The sequence below is a fragment of the Heteronotia binoei genome, chromosome 11 (assembly GCF_032191835.1).
Source record: "Heteronotia binoei isolate CCM8104 ecotype False Entrance Well chromosome 11, APGP_CSIRO_Hbin_v1, whole genome shotgun sequence".
Lineage (NCBI taxonomy): Eukaryota > Metazoa > Chordata > Lepidosauria > Squamata > Gekkonidae > Heteronotia > Heteronotia binoei.
The window spans coordinates 54,033,610-54,057,588 of record NC_083233.1 but is presented as its reverse complement, the minus strand read 5'-3'; the positions used below and the strand labels follow the sequence as shown (position 1 = coordinate 54,057,588).

The window sequence follows — 23,979 nt, the reverse complement described above, 5'->3', positions numbered from 1 at the left end:
TTTGACTTGTCCATTTTTACTGTCTGGGTTTCGAGAGCTCGCGGGTCAGGCCAGTCAGCTACATTCGTGGGGTCGGATGGCGGGCGGGCACTCTAGAGGAGGTGGCCCTCGTGACCAAGCGCAGTGCCTCCTTATTACTTACATAAATATGCATAGATTCATTAAAACACACCTACAGTACATCGAAGGTTGAGGGGATTCTAATGGCCCAAGTTCCCAGGAAGTCGAGTGGGTCCCGCCGAAGCAAAATTCATGTGCAAGACTTCAGCATCCCCTCCCCAAACTTCTCTCCAAAACACGTCTCGTTAAAAATATAATCCATTAGAACCGAAGCTTCTTCTTAAAAAAATAAAAGCCCTCTTCTTGCATCCTTAGGGAGTCACTTGCTGCAGGCCCTCCTCCCCCACTCCAGGCACACTTATCCCCTCCTCAGTAAGTATTTGCAGGACTCTCCATCACCCCTGAAGCCAGGGAATTGGCCCTTCTCCCAAGGGAGAGATATGGAGTGACCAGGAAAGCACAGAGGTTCGGAGAGCCAAAGTGCTATTGAATTCAGAAGGCTAAAGGGGGGAGTGGTGGAATCAATAGCATTACCAGAGCATTTTTGTAGCAGGATCTCCTTTGCATATTAGGCCAACACCCCTGATGTAGCCAATCCTCCTGGAGCTTACAGTAGGCCCTGTACTAAGAGCCTTGTAAGCTCCTGAAGGATTGGCAACATCAGGCAACAAAATATGCAAAGGAGTTCCTGCTACAAAAAAAGCCCCGAGTTTGCAGGGAGATCTGCAAAATAGTATTACACAAGGAGTTTTGCAGCCCCAGAGATTTGCAGGCTGTCTCTGGAGTCCCCTCCAACCTCCCTCCATGGATCCAGTGCTCATGGACTCCCTTCCCTTCCCTTCCCTTCCCTTCCCTTCCCTTCCCTCCCCACCCCCCACCCCCAGCCGAAAAGCATTTCACAGACAAGGAAACAAAAAAGCCATGCCATCTTCCAGCCTCAGTTTAAAAAACAAAATGGAAGTACCACCATCAGGATAAAAGCCACCCTCTCCCCTTAACTTTTCAAAACAGCAGCAATATCAAGGTCACAAAGGAAAGACACCCAAGGCAGCAGCAGGTAAGGGAAGAGCGGGATAATGGAAGCAGCTGTAACAGGCAAGCCAACACAGGCCGCACTCTCTTCTGGCGGCTCTTAGGCCCACGTGCCTTCCTCGGCCACCCCTGACTCCGCTGGGCCCCGGGGAGGCTCCACAAAGGAGGAGAACACGTTCTGGAAAGCTGCCCAGGTTCTGTGCTCTGCCTGGTGCTTGGAAGGACTGTCCTTGGGGGAGGCGCCCCCTGCTGGGGATTTGCTGGCCCCCATGGTCTTGTAGCTGAGGGGTGTGGGGATCTTTGTCGGCTTCTTGTCCGGCTGGGAGTCTGTGCGAGGCTTGATTTTGGGACGCAACTTGAACTTATAGATGGAAGGCACACGGTCGGGTTTCTTCAGGGATGATTTGGGCCTGAGAACAGCCTCCTCAGGGGGAGGAGTTCCTGGGGACCTGTCCAGGGGCTGCACTGGAGGTTCCTTGTCAAATTCGTGGGGCAAATATTCTGAGTCTGCATCAGGGGCCATCAGTTCCACAGTGCCCCATGGGCTGCCTGCTCGGGGCTCGGGAAGTTCCACGCCTTCCTGGACCTCTTGGAGGCCCACATAGCAGTTGCTTTCATCAGAGGAACTTGACAGGGCTGGCTTCCGCCAGCGTGTGGCTCGCTCCAGAGTTGTGGGAGAGTCCCAGAGGTCAGCGGTGTCAGCAGAGCCATTGTGGAGGTCAGAGGGAACTGCACCCGCATCAGAGGCCCAGACCCTCTGGGAGGTAGGGTTCCTCTTGGGTTCATCTTTGGGCTCGGCTTGGAAGCTGTACTTGCTGAAGAAGTTGAGGGAGGAAGAAGAAGAGCTAGAGGAACAGTAGGCGGAGTCTGCGGCTCCTTGGTCCGGGGTGGTTTGCAGGAGTCGCGGGCCCTCACAGCCTCGGCCCGGAGGCTCTGTCTGTTCTTGCTCCTCATCCTCTTGCAGGCCCATCATTTGGGAATTGGCCAGAAACTCCTCTTCCAGCCGCCGGTAGAGCTGCTGCTCTTGGCTTGGGTCTAGGCGCAGTGGGGTGCGGAAAGTGTGGGACAGTTCCTCCAACTCTTGGCCTAAACTGTCTGAGCGCTGTCGGGCGCGCAAGGCCTCCCCAGACCGTTGCTCCCTCGCAGGGACTCGTGGCGCTGTCAAACATGGCTGCTGCTGCCTCTGTGGCCCAGAAGCTGAGGGAAGTGCTCGGGCTGAGGGTTCTGTCACTTTGGGGGTGGGAAGAGACCCCCTTCGGTTGGTGAGCGCTGGACTCCTGGAACCTATGGAAACAAAGTTGCCCCTTGCTGGGCTCTTGGTCCTGGGGGTGACTCTGCCAGAGCCTCCCAAGTTCTCCTTCGTGTCCTCAGCTCGTGCCCAGGAGTGCTGCCCATCCTTCGCTCGTCTGATAAGAAGCACGGGCTCCCCGCTGGGCCTCCCCTGGCTGCGGGCTCTGGGGCGAGGGCTCTGGACCACTGGCTTGCTAGGCCCATTAGGCAAGCGGGCACGGCCCCGATCTTCTGCCTCAGTCCTCTTGGCCCCTGGAGAAGGCCTTGGCAAGCTGGCCCGCTCTCGGGATTGGCTGCGACTGTCTGGTAGCCTCTTGGGGCTGGCACTGATGTGCAGACCAGCTCCTTCAGAGATCTGCCTGCCAGGCTCTCTCCTGACTGTCAAGCTGCCATCTTCGTGACGTCTCCTGGGCAGACTGCCGCTCTGCACTGACGAAGCTGAGGAATCGCTGTCTCCAGAAAGGCGACGGGCTCTAGGGGGCCTGGAACAAAGGAGATAATAATGGGTTTTTAAAAAAACTTATTGCTGCACTGCTTTGCATTTATATGGTGCTTTTCTGAAGTGGCAAAAAGCTTCTCACAACCCCCCTGTAAGGTAGGCCAGTATTATAGTTCCCCATACTGCCAACCTGGGGGTGGTGTGGGGCTGAGTCACAGTGAGCAGCGAGCTATTTATTTATTTAAAATATTTGTTAGCTGTCTTTTGCCCCTGTGGAAATCAAGGCTGCTTACAAAACATAGATAAAACACATCAAATAAAAGACATTTTAAAAAACACCACTCAGAACTGAGAAAACTGTTCCATAATAATTGTTCCATAATCATGGGGCTGCCACTGAAAAGTCTGTCTCTCACGGGCCCACCAAACGAGCTAATTGATTGATGGGACAATCAAGAGGGTGTCTCCCTGTGATCTTAATTCCCATATGGAAGAAAACATATAGGAGAAAATGGTCCTTTAAGTCCTCCGGTTCCAATCCATGTAGGGCTTTGAAGATTAAAGCCAACACCCTGAATTGTGCTTGGAGTGGATCAGTAGTCTCTGCAATTGTGCAATACTGGGGTCACATGCTCCTGACAGCTTATCCCTGACCAGCAGTCCAGCGCAGCCTCCAAACACTCTTCAAGGGTAGCCCCAAGTAGAGCACATGGCAATAGGGATTTCAAGCCAGACTGAATAGAAGGTATTTCTTCAGACCAGAAGTCACACTCAGAACTATTCTTGGTTATGCAGAGTGGATTGGATTTTGTAGATCTGTTCCACTTTCCTTCAGAGGAAGGCTCTTTCCAGCAGCGGAAAGTGCCTGCTACTGGAACAGACATGCAAGATCCAACCCCTACTTACACTAATTTCATGGCAGAAATGAATTAAGAACACCTGGATCCTAGCTGCCAGTATCCAATAATGCCCATTCTCACAACCAGCTGTTCAAATGCAACCCTTCCTCCCCATTTTTTAGGCCTCCATGCTCAAGTAATGTGCAATCTGCTGTGTGTCTATATTTCAGCTTACAAAAAGATTTTTTTTTAATTCCTCCCTTGAATGATCTTGAAACTATAACTGTACATCAGGTTAGCCTGCCTCCTACCCCCTATGAACAAAAGATGACTTGGTACAGAGAGATGGCAGAGATGCCTCTTGGAAGGTGGGATTTGTCCTGCTGCCCACCTACACCATTTCCCATGCTTACCACCAGAGGGCAATATTACAGAAGAAAGGAGCAATGCAGAGGTTCATTCTATAGTGACAACTAGGCATTGGCATGAACTGCATTTTTGCAAACCAACAAACTTGAAGATTGGTTTGCTAACCAAACCAGGTTGTATCACTTTGTGACACCTTCTCTCTGCTCCCTGCTGCTTTTCACAGAGAGCAGAAAGCCGGAGCTGAGTGGTGGGGAGAGAAAGCAGGGGTTTAAATGGCTCAAAAGCAGCAGAGAGCAGAAAGCAGGCAGTTAAATGGCTGCAAGCTATTTAAACCACTTTTTGCAGGAAGCAGAAAGCAGGTGTTTCCCTGCAAAAAGGCAGAACCTCAAGACCTCTACTTCAAAAGCTGGGTGAAGTTGGGATTTTTGCCAGATGATTATTATCCTCAACAAACCTGAAATTTTCAGGATTCTTGGGAAGAAATATGACAACCAGGGGGGGCGGGTTTCAGTAGAAAAAGCCAAGCAGGAACTCATTTGCATATTAGGCCACACCCCCTGACCGAGGTTATTTCACATAAGGCTTTTCTGTACCAGCAGGATCTCATCTGCATATTAGGCTACACCCCCTGATGCCAAACCAGCCGGAACTATGTTCCTGTTCAAAAAAAGCCCTGATGACAACTAAAAGGTAAAAGTAGTCCCCTGTGCAAGCACCAGCCATTTCTGACTCTGGGGTGACGTCGCATCACAATGTTTTCACAGCAGACTTTTTACGGGGTGGTTTGCCATTGCCTTCCCCAGTCATCTACACTTTCCCCCCAGCAAGCTGGGTACTCATTTTACCCCACCCCCACAAATCTCACAGTTTCTTGGCCAGCAATATATGATTGATATGCCTTCTGAGGCTGGAATGTTCATAAATATTCCATACCATCAGAATAGCATATCAGAGCTGTGAAAATGCTCTTCTTATAAACAGAGCAGCCACTGCACGGATGGCAGCTTGGGGGAGGGAGGGCAGCAAAGGCTTGGGGAAAGTGCCATCACATTTGGTAGTTATGTTCTGCCTGACTCATATTTTTAGCCTTTTGAAAAGCCTAGCCTTGCAACTAGTCCAGTGCTAAGTCTCGGGCCGTATGTTGCACTTGGGCAGTCCTAATTCTGCCATGAAAAAACCTGGATTTTTTGGGCTGTGTAGATTTCTGCAGTTTCTCTGACTTTGCATAACCGATACATTTTGCTAGTCCAAAAGGAGCAGAAAAGAATCACCTCCACCTACTAGAAATCCTCTCCAGTTGTCTTTTCTGATATTTCAGCCCATACTTAGATAGATAGAATCATACAGTAGAATCATACAGTTGGAAGGGGCCATCCAAGCATTCTAATCCAACCCCCTGTTCAATCAGGATCAGTCTAGAGCGTCCCTAGCAAGTGTTTGTCCAGCTGCTGCTTGAAGACTGCCAGTACGGGGGAGCTCATCACTTCTTGTGGCAGTCAATTGCACAGCTAAACTACTCTTACTGTTAAACAACAACAACACTTGTGTGTCTTCAGGTAATAAAACCAAAAAACTTTAGAACTGCTTTCAATGGTTTTAAGTATTTTAAAATCTTGGAATCTTGTATATTTGTATTTTCTTTCTGCATAACTGGTCTAAGGACCGTTATAACAATAAACGAAATAAACTAAAAACTTGCTCCTATAGTTTCCCTCCCCTCCACGAATGACAGTTGGATTCTGTCTTGTGCCAGTGGAAGCCCAGGATACATTAAGCCACTGCCAAAGGCCAAGTTGGGCCCTGCCTTGGCTCATGGGTGTGCATACAAAAGCACATCCTTTTTGGCACTGAGATGTGAATGTAACTAGGCAATCAGATAAACATTGAATGCACATTTTGAAGCTACCGGGGGAAGCAGGAAACAGGAGGGCCGATATTACTCAAAAGGCAACAACTGATAACAGAAGCAGACCTGAGAGTTTCCAAAAAGCAGGTTTTCTCCCAGCAATGACCAAGAGTGACCCATGCACTCTGCAAACACACGTTCCCTAAACATCATCTCATGCCCGCAACAGACATTCTTCCTTCCCCAGCTCTTCTCCTCTAAATGCAGAAACTGAGTTTCCCAAACAGGAACACACCATCTTCAGGGGAAAGGGAATGCTGTACTGAAGGGAACCCATCTGTGAGCACCACAGCACCCATGGGCACCATGCTGGCATCATTCACTTAGCTGAAGTACTTGGACCAATGGTCTGGCTTGGCAGAAGGCAGCATTCATAAATGAAAATAATTTTAAAGGTATGGTTCTAGTCCAGGAGGGGCCAAACTGCAGCTCGGGAGCCGGCTGTGGCTCTTTCACACATTTTGTGTGGCTCTTGAAGCCCCCACTGCCCTGTTGGCTGGCTTGGAAAACACATTTAAAGTTAAAGTTGTTTTTTTTCCACCTCTCTCCCCCAGGTTATCTTCCTTCCTTCCTTCCTTCCTTCCTTCCTTCCTTCCTTCCTTCCTTCCTTCCTTCCTTCCTTCCTTCCTTCCTTCCTTCCTTCCAGCTTTCAAACATCTGACATTCATGGCTTGTGGCTCTCAGGCATCTTACGTTTATTCTATGCAGCTCTTGCATTAAACAAGTGTGGCCACCCCTTTCCTAGTCCATACGGCTATGAAGATACACTTGAAAAATATGTAACGGTGCTCGTTAAGACTTGAGGAAAGGTGCATAATTGATACAGAATGCAGCCTTGTAGGATTTGGGTCACTATGGCATGGAATCTGGATGACATTTTTTCTCCTTAGCACCAATATGAATAATACAATTCATTCTCCTAAGTGGAGGTCTAAGCTAGAACCTTTCTCCCTGAGGCTGAAGCAGCTGGGGCTCAGTGGCAGAGCATATGCTTGGCAAGTAGAAGGTCCCACGTTCAATCCTCAGCATCTCCAGTTAAAAGGACTGGGTAGTAGGTAAGGCAAATGACCCCAGCCTGAGACCCTGAAGAGCCAATGGCAGCCGTCAGAGCAGACAGCACTGACCCTGATGGAGCCAGGGTCTGATCCTGTATAAGACAGCTTCATCTCTGTTCATGTGAGACATTCAACTTCTGTTTGCAAGGAGCTAATACATAGGGGAGCATTAAAAATATGAGTTGCCACCTGCACCTTGAAATTATGTAGTCTGGGGGCTCCAGTATATGAAATCTTCTCATGCCAGGATTACAATTTGTACATCGTTAAAGGAACCCCAAGATTCCTGCTTGTTTTCACAATAAATCTGTTGAGTCAATAAGACGCACTGTCAATTATGTCAGCTTTACCAACAACCAAAGTGAATACCATCTCAGGTGAAACTTCTTTGGCAAAACTGTAACAGAGAGCCAGCCACTTGATCACATGACCCAGAGCTACCAAACAATGAGCAACAAACCTTTCTTGGCACAGTTTACCTCAGGGTATTGGAGCCTCGTGGGTCATAGTTGTCCCGGTGGGGCTGGGCTGTGGACCCCCTCGAGGGACTGGCAGAGTTCTGGGCAGATGGACCAGGCCTTGTGGGCAGCCCGTTGTGCCTCACAGTTGTTGCAGCACCAGACACCTGCCTCAGAGCAGTGGAATCTCCAGTTCCTTTTGCTGGGTAGCCCGGACGGTTTGCCTTGGCGTGACTGACATCGCCACCTCCTCCAAGTCGCTTATCACTCACACGGAGGGGCTCAGAGGACTTGTGCAGGTTCATTGCTTCAGCCCGGCGCTGGGTGCTGGGGCTGGCGGCTTGGGGGCTGCCTGGGGTTGTCATCTTTTGCGGAGAGAAAGCAAGTCCTCGTGGCTGTGTCAGACGGTGGGCTGCAAAAGGAAGACACCCAAAGCAGGTGAGCTGGCTGAAGAGGAGGGTTCAGAGAGATGAGGCAAAGCACAACAAAACTGTGTCTGATCGCTCAGGGCAGGCTCACAGGAAACAGCTTGCTTGCTGCTGCTGCTAATCTCTGTCCCCAGGCTTGAAAAGAGCCACCTGCTCAATCTCCTGTGGCAAGTAAAAATCATTGCCAGGTGACCAAGCAAGCAAACTGTTTCTTATGGGCCACAAATGACTAACAGAAAGGGAAGGGGGCAAGCTGGGCTAGTAAACCTTCTTGTGGATTAGTCATTTTAATGAACTTATTTGCAAGGCTGGCCTGGCCTCCCACATCCCAATCAGACAACAGAGCTCAAGGGTGCTAAGACACAAGATGGCTGTTTACCTGGCAGAACACTGCAGTGCCTAACTGGCACTAGGGGATTCAAAGGAACACATTTGGAAAGGAACTAGTATTCCCATGGACCACAAGGGGGTGCTATTGTGTGTGTGTAAAGTGCTGTCAAGTCACAGCTGGCTTATGAGAACTCCAGTCAGGGGCTTTCAAGGCAAGTAAAAAGCAGAGATGGTTTGCCATTGCCTTCCTCTGCAGAATCTTACTTGGAGGTCTCCCTTCCAAGTTCCAGTCCTGCTTTGCTTCCAAGATCTGACAAAATTGGGCTATGCTATGCTGCCTTCCCTCCCTTGGAGGTGGCTATTGCAAAGTTCCAAATCACCACTACCCCACCAGACTCTGTTTCTCACTTGATTACACAGCAACAGCTGTTTAGGTGCTTTCGTGCTCCCCACTTCCTATGGTAGAAAAGTCTAGAGGACTGGCATCCTAGAAAGAGGAAGCTACTGCAGACTTATGGGCTATCTGTGATATCTACTTATTGACCAAAATGCAAACAGCAGGTTGGAGGGGAACAGGCATGTTCATGACACAGCCCATCAGACTCTGTTCCCCCCCAAAGTAAACAGCATGCCCTTGGAACCTCCAAGCTTGTTCCCAAACCCTCCCTCTCCAGTTTTGGCTACAATCCAGTCCCGTTTTGAAACAGACAAAACACCAGCCTCAGCCCCACTCTGGCTGGAAGCTAGAAGCCATCAACGCTTTCCAAAGAACCATCTCCTAGCCATCCAGGCCCCTTGAGGAAACCCTTTTGTCCACTGGCTGAACTGCTAGCTAAACCAAATGCAAGCAATGGTCAGTGACATGTGCACAGAGGCCTGTCTCCAAAGGCTGAAATGAAAGACCCCTCTCCCCAAAGGCATGCTCCTTTCTAAATGGCACTGTGCAAGTTATAAAAAAGATAAAAGTAGTCCCCTGTGCAAGCACCAGTCATTTCCAACTCTAGGGTGACACTGCATCACAATGTTTTCATGGCAGACTTTTTATGGGGTGGTTTGCCATTGCCTTTCCCAGTCATCTACACTTTCCCCCCAGCAATCTGGGTACTCATTTTACCAACTTCAAAAGGATGGAAGGCTGTCAACCTTGAACCAGCTACCTGAACCCAGCTTCCACCGGGATCAAACTCATGTCATGAGCAGAGAGCTCAGACTGCAGTATTGCAGCATTAACACTCTGCAAGTTATAGAGCTTAGTGAAAGGTGGCACATTTACTCCATTGGTCCCCAACTCCACAAAGATGTGCTGGCATCTGACAAAGCCACCAACACAAGAGACACAAGGGAGAGCAGCATAGTTGCAAAAGCCCTGGGGTCCTCCAGAAATGCAGTGTGAATGTCCCATCTGCAGGGAGATCCCAAGCCTACATACTCACAGAGAGAATTACATCGGCATGGATCGTGTTTGTCCAGGTAGTGCTCCAGAGTGTCCCAGCCACCACCGACACGTACCATTACGTGACTCCTCAATACCTGTGCAGAAAGACACAAACCTCACGTCAAGCAGTGCTGCTTGTCGGCTTAGGAAGAAAGACCGGTTTTTCAGAATTACCAGGAACTGTAAGAGCACAGCATGCTGGGTGGAAAGAAGAGGGACCTAGTTAGTGGTTAACTGGATTCAGTCAACCACCCTGACCAAAGGCTGCTTGATCTTCCCATTGGTCAGCTACTCTTAGTCCTCCTTGAGGCTGGCATATATGCCATGAGTCTGCAAGAAACACTGCAGAAAGCAACCTTGGGGGTGGAATTCAGTTTCCTAAACCTCTCCACTTTTTTAAAAAAAAGAGTCCTTAGGATCTCAAAGATATGTTTCAATGCTTGTAGGTAGTGCCTCCTGTGAAATCTCATAAACTGCTGAGAGATATTTCCAGTGGTGGGCTTTCAGCACCCTTTTGCTGTCTCCTAAGCAGAAACAGAATTAAATTATTAACAACAGTAAACCAAAAAAATGTGGGCAGAACAAAAGTAGGCAGAACCAGGGGTAATAATGCAAATGGGATCAATTGCGTACAATACATCTATACAAGTTGCAGAATTATTATTTTTTGCAGAATTCAGGTTACTTGACACTGAATACAGATTACGTAATATGCACAGCCCTGACCTACTGTGCCCACTTTACAGGGCTGTTGTGACTTCAAAATACAATGCAACTCTGAGCTATTTGGTGTAAGGAAGGGATGTGAAGTTTAATAATAATAATATTATGATAACAATAATGAATTGTCCAGGCTTGAAAAGATCAGGAAGGCAGAAGGAGAGCAGAGAAAGCATCAGCCAAGAGATTAGAACAGAACTTAACTGGAACCAGTCCTCACTAGAACCAAGCCCCAAAATGCGCATGCTGTGATGCTGTGATTCTGTGCATCTATATAAAAACTTCAGGATCTGATATGGGCAGCAGAATTTGGCTTCCTGAGAATTAAAGCTTTCATTTAAAACAAGCAAGTTTCTAGCCTGTTGGGCTGCCAAAGAATGCTTGTAAACCAGCAGGCAGTGCCCTGAGAGATTTCAGGAGGCAGAGAAGATGCTGAGTGAGATTTCCATTGGTGGGCAGGAGAGGCTTCAGTTCCTTCCCTCTCAATAAATAGAGAAATTAATAATAGTCAAACTTGTCACCTCCTCTCCTTGCTTTCTATTGGATTATCCTTGAAACAGTCTCTGTAGAAATCATCCCACCACCTGCTATCACTCAGTCTTGAACAACCAGAGCGGAGCAGCTGCTCTGGCAATGTTGGAGACTGGCAGATTTTAGCCCTGGAAATTCTCCTGTTCAAATGCCAAACCATTAGCACTTTGAAAGCAAAGATGGCTTTACAGGGGGATTCATGGAGGAAAGGTCCCTCAGTGGCTATTAGCCATGATGGCTAAAGGGAACCTCCATTCTTAGAGGCAGTCAAACTCTGAATTCCAGTGTTAGGAGACAGCACAGAGGGAAATCCTTGGCCTCTATGCCCTGTTAAAATGGCTGTCCAGTGCAAGTGCTTGGTCACTGTGTGAACCAGGATACTGGACTAGAAGGACCACAGGCCTGATCCAGCAAGGCTTTTCTTTTGCTTTCTGAGACATTCTAAACTTCCCTTCTCTGATACGCAACACACTCTGATTTTACAGGTTAAAACAAAGCAAACTGAGAAAGTGGAAGGGGGGGTGGAGGCAGTTGCAGCAAAGCAATAAAAACACGCCATCGAGAAATTCCACATCATGTGGAATTCCTTGTGACGGGATTTTTTTTTTTGAAGCTCTGATCTAAAAATAAAAAATAGTGTGATAGATTTCGAGTTACAAAACAGGCAGCTTTAGAATGTAATCCAGATATTCCATCAGCCTAAAGCCAACACACAGCCACAGCCAGCCAGCGGTAGCACCGGCACTTCTATTTTGATGGCACTTGCAGCATTATTTTAAAACAGAGACTGCAAACTGTTTTGTCACTGAAAGGGGCTTTTTTTCTCAAGCAAACAGGAGCAGAGATCCTCTCCTTTTACCAGTATACAATCTTCTAAGTCCCAGCTTCTAAGAAGGGGTTGTAGCACAGAGGAAGAGCATCTGCTTTCCATGCAAAAGGTCCCAGGTTCAGTCCCTGCCACCACCAGTTAAAGGGATCAGGCAGTAGGTGATGTAAAAGACCCAACACCCTGGAGAGCCACTTCCCAGTCAGAATAAACCTTGATAAACCAAGGGTTTCACTCATGTATACATGATCCCTTCCTTCCTTCCTAATTTCAAGGAAACACACATGTAAAAAACCTAATTGAAACAAACATATGTGAACCACTGTTCCCTCTAAGCTGAGCTAGTGTGAGCTAGCTCACAGCTTTTTAGCCTCTGGCTCACACATTTTTGTCTTAGCTCAGGAAAAACGGCCCCAGAGGAAACTAGTTTAATGCAGTAGCTCACAACTTTAATGCCAGTAGCTCACGAATTAAAAGTTTTGCTCACAAGACTCCACAGTTTAGAGGGAATACTGATATGAACCTGTCTTATAGAGAGCCAAACTGCTGATCCATCTGAATCAGTACCGTCTACTCTGCTTAGTGCTCCAAAGTCCCAGGCAGAGAAAGGTGATGCCAGAGATTAAACAGAAGACTTTTTCCATGCAAAACATAGCCTCTGCTCTTCCTCATAAATTGTTTTATATTTTGCATTACAAATAAAATAACTGTACAATAAATGATGGTTTGCACTTAGTTAGATCTCCCTGGGTGTTTCATATATACAGTCTCAACAATCCATCCAGCAACTTTGTAAGATGGGCCAGCTGCATTCTCCTCAGACTGCAGGGAAGGGCAGTGTCCTCTTGCCTATAGCCACCCAGGGAGTCACAGCCAACATGAGAATTGCACTGGGACATAGTGTGCTGAAGCTCTTAGCCACTGAATTACCAGCAGCTCACAGCAAACCACACACCCAACATTTACAGAACTCTAGATCTTGTACTATGAGGGCCTCTGCAAACAAGCCCTATATGGCCGAGGACCTGCCTACCTTAGGGACCGTCTCTCCCCGTATGAACCCCAGAGAGCACTGAGGTCAGCAGGGAAGAACCTGCTGACTATCCCCGGGCCAAAGGAGGTAAGACTCCAGAGTACCCATACTCGGGCTTTCTCTGTTATGGCCCCACAGCTGTGGAATCAGCTCCCAGAAGAAATGCCGGCCCTGCGGGACTTTGAACAGTTCTGCAGGGCCTGCAAAACCATCTTGTTCCAAACGGCCTTCACCAGCTGAAACTACTAAACTACCAAGTAAACTTGCCAGCGATTATAGTACTAAATGCACTAATGTTTTTTAGAATTTTAATGGATTTTAATTAATTGTAGTTAACTGTTATTTATTGTATAATGTATGTATTGAGTTTTTTTGCTGTTAGCCGCCCTGAGCCGCTTGGTTGGGGAGGGCGGGATACAAATAAAATGTGACTGACTGACTGACGCTGCCTTAGTTAACCTGCCTCCTTTACTGAACTCAGGGTATCTGTCATCTCCTACATTGCCCGGTACAGGTGATCTTCAAAACAGGGGAGATGCAGCCCTTTGGAGAAGAAAGGAAAGGAGGAACATAAATTTGCATCCAGAGCTTCTACGGAGAGTTCCCACCTCTGCAGCCTGTTTTTCAGTTAGAACTCAGGAGCAAAAATAAGGAGAAGAAAGAGGGACAGGAAGAAGGAGACATGTCTGTATAGGGTCTTACTCGAACAAAGATCAGCGCGTTGGAATCTCCCACTTTATATTTGCCCTCCGAGACCTTGACCATGGGAAACTGAGAAGGGCAGGTGCAATGCCCCAGAATCTCCCTTACCTAGGAGAGAAAAAAAATGGGGATGGGGAGAGAGAAAAGAGAAGTCAGTGTTCAACAACAAACTGGTCAGCAATAACTCAGTACATATGATCATATGAAGCTGCCTTATACTGAATCAGACCCTCAGTCCATCAAAGTCAGTATTGTCTAAACAGACTGGCAGCGGCTCTCCAGTGTCTCAAGTTGAGTTTTTTCACACCTATTTGCCCAGACCCTTTTTAGTTGGAGATGCTGGGGATTGAACCTGGGACCTTCTGCTTACCAAGCAGATGCTCTACCACTGAGCCACTGTCCCTCCCAGTATATCTCCCTCCTCCCCTTTGGTGCACTGAATCCAGATCTGTGACTGAGGAGGGACTCTCTTAACCTGAGCCCAACAGCCTGGTGGCAACATCCTGTATTCTCAGGAGCCACATCATTCTCCAGAGCTGGAAACTTATTTTAACCACTTTACAGCTAGCAAGGCTCCATAATCCAGTTGGTGCCATTTGTTAGTCCATGCCTTCCTGGCTATGTTGTCATGCAATGAAGCATAGAGTAACATACCAAACTGTGGATGTTCACATAGCATAAATTATGCTGCTTGGAAGGTTCAGAACAGAGATGTAACATTATAATTACATCCATCCATTTTTTATTAATTGAAAACAAACAGAACAAGAAAATCTGGGTAGGCAAACTTTTAAAAGGGGGGGGGGGCTTCCAGAGGTTGGGTCTTGCACATGGGACATAAGTTGCCCCTCTTTGGTTAAGAGCATCTCACTTCGTCTCCCTTGCAGGTCAGGCAGAATACTATGCTGGATGGAGGTGGTTTGGGCCTGACTGAAACATGATGCTCACTGTGGCACCAGAACTCACCTTGGAGACTTTGCATTCATGCAGCATTTTTTCAAATTAGACTTCCACTCATACAAAGCTGTGACAGCACCATACACTTTGCTCCCTCAGAGGCAAATTTTCCCTTTATTTGAACAGTCCTAGTGGTCTGTTTTCTTCTTTCCTGAAGAACTTTGACTGTCCCACCCTGTGTCAAAATGGTATTTTACTGCTGGTTCAGCCCAGGAAACTGAGGGAAGGGTTGGGATCGCCCTTTAACTTAAACCACTCAAAATAGGACTTGAGGCATTTTAACATTCAAAATTAACTACATATTTTATTCAACATATAGGGGAAAGATCAGGTGAAATCAGGGGTTGAAATTTATGAACTCAATATAGATAATTCTGAGGTGAAACCAGTACATGCATAGACCTTTGTTCTTACGTTTCTAATTAGAGTTTCTTGAGCTATTCAGTTACATAAATCTTTATGCTGAGTGTTTTCCCCAAATGCTTCAGTACACTTTCTTTGAGTATTTTCTGATTCTTTTGGTCTCCAGAAGGCTGGTACACTTTTTCCAGTACTCAAACCCCTGCTCTTGAATCACACCAGTATTTATCTTGAGTTTTTAACTGACTCTTAAAGTCTCTAAAGGCAATTTCTAACCACATACCAGCGATTTCTGCTCTCTTCAGAGTTATCACCCTGTTCAGACTGTGTAGAGAAATCCCTTCTATCTCTAGAAGATCCATCCTCTTTCCTTGTCCTGAATGGATGCCTACTACCCACTCACCCTTGCCAACTTTCCCCAGTTCTCCTGTTTGTGTTAAACTGCTCAGTCAGGGCTGAATTCCAAAACTGTCAGTACTGGATTCTTCCTGGCTATGGCTGAAATCAGACTCAGTTCTCTTCAGCCTCCAGTTCAGAAGTCTCTCTGCTCAGCTGATGCTAACCAATCAGATCTCTTGGAACAGACCTATCACTCAGAGCTCTGTTTCTGTGAAAAAGTAATCCTTTCACTCTTCAATCAGAGAGCCCCGATATAATAAATATATTACACTTATGGTAACAACTTAATAAAACTTTTGTAAAATAATGAAATTACATTGCATATTTGTCAGTCTTGTACTCGTCAAACACTATATGTAATATTTTAAAAGCAAATTATTGTATTAGTTAATATAATGTATAGCATAGCAATTTAATAAAAATATATTTTAAAAAAAGAATTAACTCTTCAGTCCTTCAGCTGTTTATACAGCACTTCTAAGATTTTAAAAAGTGCAGTCTGTCACAAAAGCACCAAACGCATCCCTGACAAAAACATTTATGAATAATAATTACTATTTAGTACATTTTATCCTATCTTTTCCCCAAAGAGCTCAGTGCAGCTTATACCAATCTCCTGTTCTCCATGTTATATTTGCAATAATAACCATTTGGAGGTAGGTTAGGGAGTGAAAGAATATTTGACCTAAAGTCACCAGGAGATTTTCATGGCTAAGCTGGGATTTGAACCTGGGTCTCCTTGTTTCTAGCCTGGCACCTAAACCATTACACCATACTGGTTATTGCTGCTTTGCATGGGTGGCAGCCAGTGTTCCCTCTAAGCTGAGTTAGTGTGAACCAGCTCACAGTTTTTTAGCCTTTGGCTCACACGTTTTTGTCTTAGCTCAGGAAAAATGGCTGCAGAGCAAACTAATTTATGCAGTAGCCAAATTGCTTGCTCACAACTTTAATGCAGTAGCTCATGAAGTAGAATTTTTGCTCAAAAGACTCCACAGCTTAGAGAGAATGTTGGTGGCAGCTCACTTTCAATAAAACCATGCACAAAAACAGAGTTCTTTGGATTATTATTATTATTTGCCTATATCAATGTCATGTTTCTTTTTAATTTCTTCTTTGATTCATTTATACCCCCACCGTTCTCCCCAGTGGGAACCCAAAGAAGCTTACATCATTCTCCCCTCCTCTATTTTATCCTCACAACAACCCTGTAAGGTAGGTTAGACTGAAAGAGTGTGGCTGGCTCAAGGTCACCCAGCGAGATTCCATTACACGAGTGGGAATTCAAACCTAGGTCTCCCAGATACTGGTCCAGCACTCTTAACCACTATACCACACAGGCTCTCACAATTCAGTCAAGCCTAAGAGAACATTTGTTACACTCAGGAGAAGGACAGGATCTTCAGCTGCCTTAAATTGGCACACTAGTCATTGCTGACCATAGATCAAGAAACAGCAGGCTGAAACTCAGAGATGTTTCCCTGCTTTGCCTTGGTAACCCATTCAAAACAAGGAAGAGCCTCTCCCTGTCTGCTGCTGGAGGAGATGCTGCGACGGGCAGAAAGCCACTTCCAATTTCTATAATTTATGACCTCTCAGTTCAGGGAAACTTCTCCCCAAGCAATCAGAGAAACAGCAAACCAAATGCAAACGCACCACAGACGCCTGTGCTGTTTTGGCTTCCTCTTGTCTTTTATCCAATGCAGGAGGGCGGCTGAGCTTCCCACGCTGGCTTGACAGATGTTTTCAAACCCAGCACCAGCTAACCACCACCACTAACTCCACAGCTTGCAAGACAGAACACTTTAACTATAAACCAAAACCTTGTCACGGGACAAAGAAGATTCTGCAGCCTATATATACAAAAAAAAAAAACCCCCTTGATCTCAATATAGTCTGGGCATTACTTATTCTGGTGTTTCTTAACTGAAGGTAGGAGGGCCCCTAGTCCTGACCACTGGAAACCATGTCCAAAAACTCCTCTGTCAGAAGTAGCCATTGCATTGTTGCAGCAAAATCAGGAAAGATTGCCTGATGCTGGCGGAAGTCAGGGCTTTTTTTTGTAGCAGAAACTCCTTTGCATATTAGGCCAAACCCCCTGATGTAGCCAATCTTCCTGGAGCTTACAGTAGGCCCTGTACTAAGAGCCGTGTAAGCTCCTGGAGGACTGGCTACATCAGGGGTGTGTGGCTTAATATGCAAAGGAGTTCCTGCTACAAAAAAAAAAGCCCTGGCGGAAGTGTTTGTGGATGCCTTCTGATAAAGTAGGCTCTACATCACAAAAATTTCTGCCACCTGAACTTGGTTAGTCTTTAAGGAGCCATAAGCCTGGAATGTCTATCTTTAACTGAGCTTGGTTGTTAGTATTGCCAGCTCCGGGTTGGGAAATACCTGGAGATTTTGGGGGTTGAGCCTAAGGAAGGTGGAGTTTGGGGAGGGGAGGGAGTAGGCATAATGGCAAAGTCCACCTTCCAAAGCAGCCATTTTTGTCCACGTGAACTGATATTTATTGCCTGGAGATCAATTGTAATAGCAGGAGATTGCCAGCTACCACCTAGAGATTGGCAACCCTACTGGTTGTTAGAAGTAAGCCGACATTCTCTGAAATCTCTATAGTCACCACCAGCTTCTGCAGCTTTTTGTCTCTCTCCTGGAGTCACAGCAGACAACACAGACCTGCTCGTGTAAGACTCCTTCTCTGTCTCTCCTGCTTGCTGTTACTCCCAAAATTTTCTCTTGAACTTTCCTGTGGTATTTCCCATAAAAGAAATGGTGAACTTGGGACTGGGGGTGCCCTCGCTGAGATCTTGAGGAGAAACAGATGAGATTTCAGTGAAAGGAGGAGGAAAACACAACAATCCAGTCACAGGCAGCCAGTTTGAAAGGCCTCATCTATACACAGTGCCAAAATTCATATGTGGGAGATGCACGAACAATCTCTATTTTCTTCTTTTACTAAGACATGGCAAGAAACGAAGAAGCTGTGGATCTGATCAAAGTGAAGAGGAGGCACTGCTTTTCTTTCAGGGCATTTTTCTGATCAAAACTGCCTCCTCCCTGTTTACCACCATTCATGGAGAAAAAGATACAGGGTCAAAACAAAGTTGTGGTGCTTGTGACATGAAACACAGGAGTGTTTCATGTCACAAGAATGGCACCCTGACTTGTGGGACTGGAACATGAGCAGCTCTTGTGGACTGCAGATGGAAATAACCAGCCAGGCAGCTCTAGGGGTCAGGTTTGAATACCTACAATTTGATCAGTGCTGCCCTGGGAGCTTGAGGCAAGGTCCTCATTCCATGCAGTTGAAATTTCTCCACCTGTTTTCACTCTGGGAGGTAAGAACATTGGAGCAGGGTCTTTACAGCAGTGGCTCTGAGGCTCTGCAATGCCCTCCCAGAGAAAGGGCAGAATTGCTCCTCTTTCTTTGCTTCCTATAAATCAGAGTAGAATATTTCAGAAGGCTGAGAATTCTGCTGCTGCTGGCTAAGACTGCTGGTTGTTATACATTTGTTTCTAAATTGTGCTAGTTTTCTTGATGAATTATATTGTTTTTGGTTTCATTATTTGCCTTCAGCCATGGAAAAGTGCGGGTGCAAAAGAGAAAAACTCTGATGCAGAAAAGGCTGTAAAATTTATTTTCCTTTTACAGAGCAAAAACAAATTATGGAATTTTACAAGCATGTTTTAAAACACCTTTCTCACAGAAAAATGGAAAGTGGGAAATGTTTTTGTTCAGTGACAAATGACCACAACTTTTCCACATTAGCTTTTTTTTTAGCTTGTGGAAACAAGGACAGCAATAGGGTTGGCCCAAGAAATTTAAATAGAAAACCCAAACGTCTCCCACCCAGAAAACACCAGTACTAATTAACTGGACATAATCCACCAGGAAATTCTGCACAAGCTTTCCTGGGAGCTGTGCCAGAATTCTCCTATGCTTACTTCAAAGGCTTATTCCTGATGCCCTGCACCCCACAGGGTCAGCTCTCCGTTGCAAAAAAAAATTAAAAAGAACAGACAAATATGCCCTGACCTGGATAGCCCAGGCAAGCCCAATCTCGTCATATCTCAGAAGCTAAGCAGGGTCAACTGTGGATAGTACTTGAATGAAAGACTGCCTTGAAATACCCAGTTGAGAGGACGGGGCAGGGTCTATTCAGCCACCTCTCTGAATATCTCAAATAGGGGTCAGTCACCAGAGGTCGCCCTGTCTTCCTGGTGCAGACCCACTCCCCCACAACAAATATGCAACATACCAAAAAGACAGACAAATATCAGGCATTGTAACACAGGAAAACTATGCATGGGAAAACAGTGGCCTGCATTCTATGACTGCGTCTCTACTGAGAAGTGTGTTTCCTCTGTCGCTAGGACTTCCAATCTAGGTTTTCCAATTCGCCTTTACACAGGAGGCTGTCCCACACACACCAAACACAGTCACAGGAGCCAAGCCAATATTGTTCAGTTTGTCATTCCAAAACATAATGAATAGGCAACCATGTCAACAAGCCTATCCACTGGCACATTCAACCAGTTCTTTTAAAAACTGTCAATTTAGGCATCAATACAAGTGTCTAAACCTAGATCTCTCTTCTACCAGTCTGTTATGGGCAGACAGATTCTACCCCGCCCCCCCCAATTAGGAAGCCATGCTAAGCCGAAAATCAGCTTTCTTGACCACTCCCACCAAAGCTGCATTCAGACATCATGTCAAGCCATCATGGAACTTAAAAGTGTACTTGCTGCCCAGTTTGCCAGTGTCTCTTGTTCATGTCCTCGTCCCTTCTCCTGTGAAATGGGATGAAGGAGTCATGGTGTAAAAAGGAACTCCAGCTACCTGTGAAAGAACTGTAAATCAGGGTGGAATTCAGAGAAGGGAGGAAAAGTCCCAGTGATGTAGTGGTTACACAGCATGGGGTTAAGCCTAGGGAAAACGCAGGCTCAAATCCCCACTGTGCCATTTCTGTTTGGTAGTGGCGTCAAATCAGTTTACAATAGCAAAATAAAAACAGAAGTCTAGTGGCACCTCACAAACTACAAACTTTATTCTAGCATCCTCTACACGCCTCTGATGTTGTGTGGTTTGACTTAAGAAAGCTTACGTTGGAACCAATGTTGTTGGTCTTTAAGGTGCCATTGGACTCCTGTTTGATTTTTGTCACTGCATCATAAAACTCACGGGGTCGGTTTGTTCTTCTCAAAAGGCCAAAACACACAACACAAAACCCATGTGTCAGGACACAAGATGCCAAACTTGACTTGTACATTCAAGCAGGGACTCACCTTTAAAAAAAGCTCTCTGTTTCTCAGTTTGGCTGAGATGGGGCACAGGGAGGGGAAAGGCTTTGGGCTTCCTCCAGCAACATTTTCACCACCAGGAATGGTGCCGGCGGTCCCTGTTTGTCCCTTCCTCTGGCTTCATGTGCCCAAGAATGGGCATGTGGTGCCAGAGAAAGGGGCAAACAGTGCCGTTTCAGGTGGTGAAAATACCATGGGAGTGAAGACCAAAGCCTTTTCCTCTGCTGGGCCCCATTAACAACCACAATGAGAAAAGGAGAGCCTTTTAAAAGGTGACACCCTTTAGTTTGGTCAAGAACCTACATCCATTCCTGACATGTGGATTCAGTGTCATGTATTTTGGCCCCTCGCCTAATCCATCTCACAGGGTTGTTGTGGAGGATAAAATGGAACTCTGGTTGAGCTCCTCAAAAGGAGAGCAAGATAAAAACGAGTTGTGCATGGGATCTCGGGGGTGTTGGTGCACACTCAGTTTAATGTCAGCTTGACGTGATGCCTGAACACAGTTTAAGCAATTCAGCACCTGGGATCTAAAGACTGAATACAGTCTGTTTCGTTAAGATTTCCTGCTTGCTCACTTTTCATAGCACCTCCTCATCTAGCCTTGTTGTTGGATGTTCTCTGTAACAGCCTCCATGTTGCTTAACTTTCTGTTAGATGCAGATGCTTCTGGGGGGAAATTTTGTCTGTGTTGAATCACCCATAAGATTAGGAGGAAATTTTGAATAGGGGGTTGGAAAGCAGATTGGCAGGGTGAGCTACCTGGAAAAGATAACCATGAACTGACAGGCCACAAGTAGCTGCAGACCCTGTAATCTGTGAATATAATCTTTAATCTCCCTTTCAGGAATCTAGTACCAGTTTACTTGGTATGATTCATTCTGACAATTTTCCTATTCAGAAATCCCGACTTGTAAATAAGAAAGAGTCCTATCACTTGAACATTCTTGGAACATGGACTTCAGAATTATAAACAGGACTGTTGTATATTTTGCATTGACAGCCAGTGTGGTGTAACAGTTAGTAACAGTTAGTGTCAGAGTTGGAACTAGGAAAGGTAAAAGTAGTCCCCTGTGCAAGCACCAGCCATTTCCGACTCGAGTGATGTCGCATCATGACGTTTTCATGGCAGATTTTTAATGAGGTGGTTTGCCATTGTCTTCCCCAGTCTGGGTTCAAATCCCCCCTCTGCCATGGAAGTTTGCTGGGTGACCTTGGGACAGTCACGCACTCTCACTTTTACCTACTCTGAAGGGTTGTTATAAGGGTAAAATGGAGGAGAGAAGAAATAAATGAAGTAAATGAACAAATTAAAAACCCCATTGGGAAATAAATGAAGTAAATGAACAAATTAAAAACCCCAGAATTTTGTGCAGAAAGTAACCCCCAATTCTGTTCTTGGAAAACCCAAACCTGCAGCAACTGGTGCAAGTTAACACAAATTCAGTGCATCTGCATATGTATGCATTCTTTGAACAGCTTGCATAATTGATGTTTCTTCTGCTAATCACAGGTAGGGACAGAAAGTAAAGCATCTGTTCACTGACCAACAGAAACCCTGGTCAGCAAACACACACACCACCAACCCTGCCTTCTGATATATTTTTTTATCCTATCTATGCAGCCTTGAGAATTAGAAACTTGCTTTTAAAAAAGAAGACTGAAATTCCCAGGATATGGAATTCTGCAACCAGTATCGTCCCAGTCTTGTAGAACATGATTATAAAATCATGATCAATTCATCTGGGCTTCTTTTTTTACTTGCTTTTGAACATGAATGCTGCAATCATGCAGTCTTGAATATTTCTCTCTTTTTGAACTTAGAGGCTAAGATACAGTGGCCCATGTTGGTTCAATTTTTGTCTCAATGATTAGTTCATAGAGTGGTCATAGGAAAGCTTCTATCTCAGTCTGCTGTGTGTGATACAGGGATAATACCTGCCTTATAGGGCTGTTGTAAGGGCTACGTCAAGACAACATTGGACAATATGCTTTGAAAACTCAAATCTTGACAGATGCTGAAAGGATGATGATTAGGAGACAAAAACAAGGATTCCCAGGGTTCTAACCAGGGCCTTTTTTGTAGCAGGAACTCCTTTGCATATTAGGCCTCACCCCCTGATTTAGCCAATCCTCCAAAGCATACAGGGCTCTTAGTACAGGGTCTACTGTAAGTTCTTGGAGGACAGGCTACATCAGGGGGTGTGGCCTAATATTAAAAGGAGTTCCTGCTACAAAAAAAGGCCCGGTTCTAATCCAGCCTCACATCAGCTGTGTGGTGAAAGGCAGAAGGGGCCCATATGTGTATTGTTATCACGCATCTCTGATACAGCGGGTAGCCATTGAGAACCTTGGCACAGGGATGGCAATACTGAAAATTAAGCCAAAGCTTCCGGGGTAAACATTCCATTCTGCCAAATTACCAGTTTCCCCAGGTGCATCCCCCCCACCCCCGAAAGTCACTTAATGCCAAGTACTTAGTTATTACTTAAGACTCTTAACAGGCATTTTGTTGGCAAAGGAAGGGGAAGTTCAAGTGAGGTAAATGGGTGGAGTTTTCTCTCCTTTTCATTTTTCAAGCTTATGAATAGAAATCAAAGAGGCACTGTGAGAACAGAACCAGAAATTGCAGTTACCCTAGATTAACTAAACCAGAATTGGGGGGAGGCAGTAGAATATTTTTAATATGACAAAAAGTGCAAACTCCTCCTGTGCCCTAGTCTTGCATGGCAAAAAAAGTCACTCAGTTCAGCCTGATAGGAAAAGTCCCCAAGTCCTGCTGGGTTTGGAGCTGGCAAAAGCCAGAATTCTGGTCCAGTTCTGAAGTGTAAAGAAATGTTAGCTGCATTCTTTTCACTTTGTGCACATGCTTTGTGCCTTGTAAATGCACACCGGAGTAATCCAGGTTGAGTCCAACACCAATGCATCATTTCATCAAGAACACGGAACACATATGCAATTCTTCCTTAAACCAAAAGGAGGGGGCAGAGCAATGTAGTACTCTGGTAGTGTTGCCAATCTCCAGGTGGGGACTGAAGTTCTGGAATTACAACTGATCATCACACTACAGAGATCAGTTTCCCTGGCATAAATGGTAGTTTGGGGGGGGGGCAGGTGGCATCACATCCTGGCTGAGCTCCCTTCCCTCCCCTCCCCAAACTCCACTGCCGAATCTGCAGGAATTTCCCAACTCAGAGTTGGCAACTTTAGAGGCCACTGCAGGGAGACCACTCTCTTTTGTCATAGTTCCCTTTCCACTGCTAGACAGATATATCTGTTATTTTTATCTTGTTTTTCAGTTAAATTTTGGCTCCCCCAAAGCAGCTTATAGGAAATTTTAAAAACCATCAACAACTCCTGCTCAAGGCCAAACATGCCATGGGGAAGGGATCCTCCCAGCAGAGCAGAATCCAGGGACGGTATAGGATACCTAGTTACCACCTGCCTTAGGAGATGCTCCTCTTGTTCTCAGTACAGTCTGAAAGAGAATTACACCTTTCTCAGTCTATGGA

At 45.9% G+C, this 23,979-nt stretch overlaps 1 protein-coding gene across 2 annotated transcripts in view; it reads right to left on the bottom strand.

Moving 5' to 3' along the window:
• Positions 1–23,979, bottom strand: part of GAS2L1 (growth arrest specific 2 like 1) — a 56,667-nt gene continuing 32,688 nt past the window's right edge. The window contains exons 3-7 of one of the 2 annotated variants that reach the window (XR_009555961.1): positions 13,454–13,561; positions 9,640–9,736; positions 7,470–7,860; positions 932–2,864; positions 1–888 (exon numbers count right to left, since the gene is read on the bottom strand). Coding sequence is in view for 1 of the 2 variants with exons in the window: in XM_060249356.1 (XP_060105339.1) it covers positions 1,193–2,864; positions 7,470–7,860; positions 9,640–9,736; positions 13,454–13,561 (2,268 nt within the window). In the remaining variant the exon portion in view is untranslated. Of the gene's footprint in view, positions 2,865–7,469; positions 7,861–9,639; positions 9,737–13,453; positions 13,562–23,979 lie in introns of both variants that reach the window. The other variant, XM_060249356.1, reaches the window with a different exon arrangement.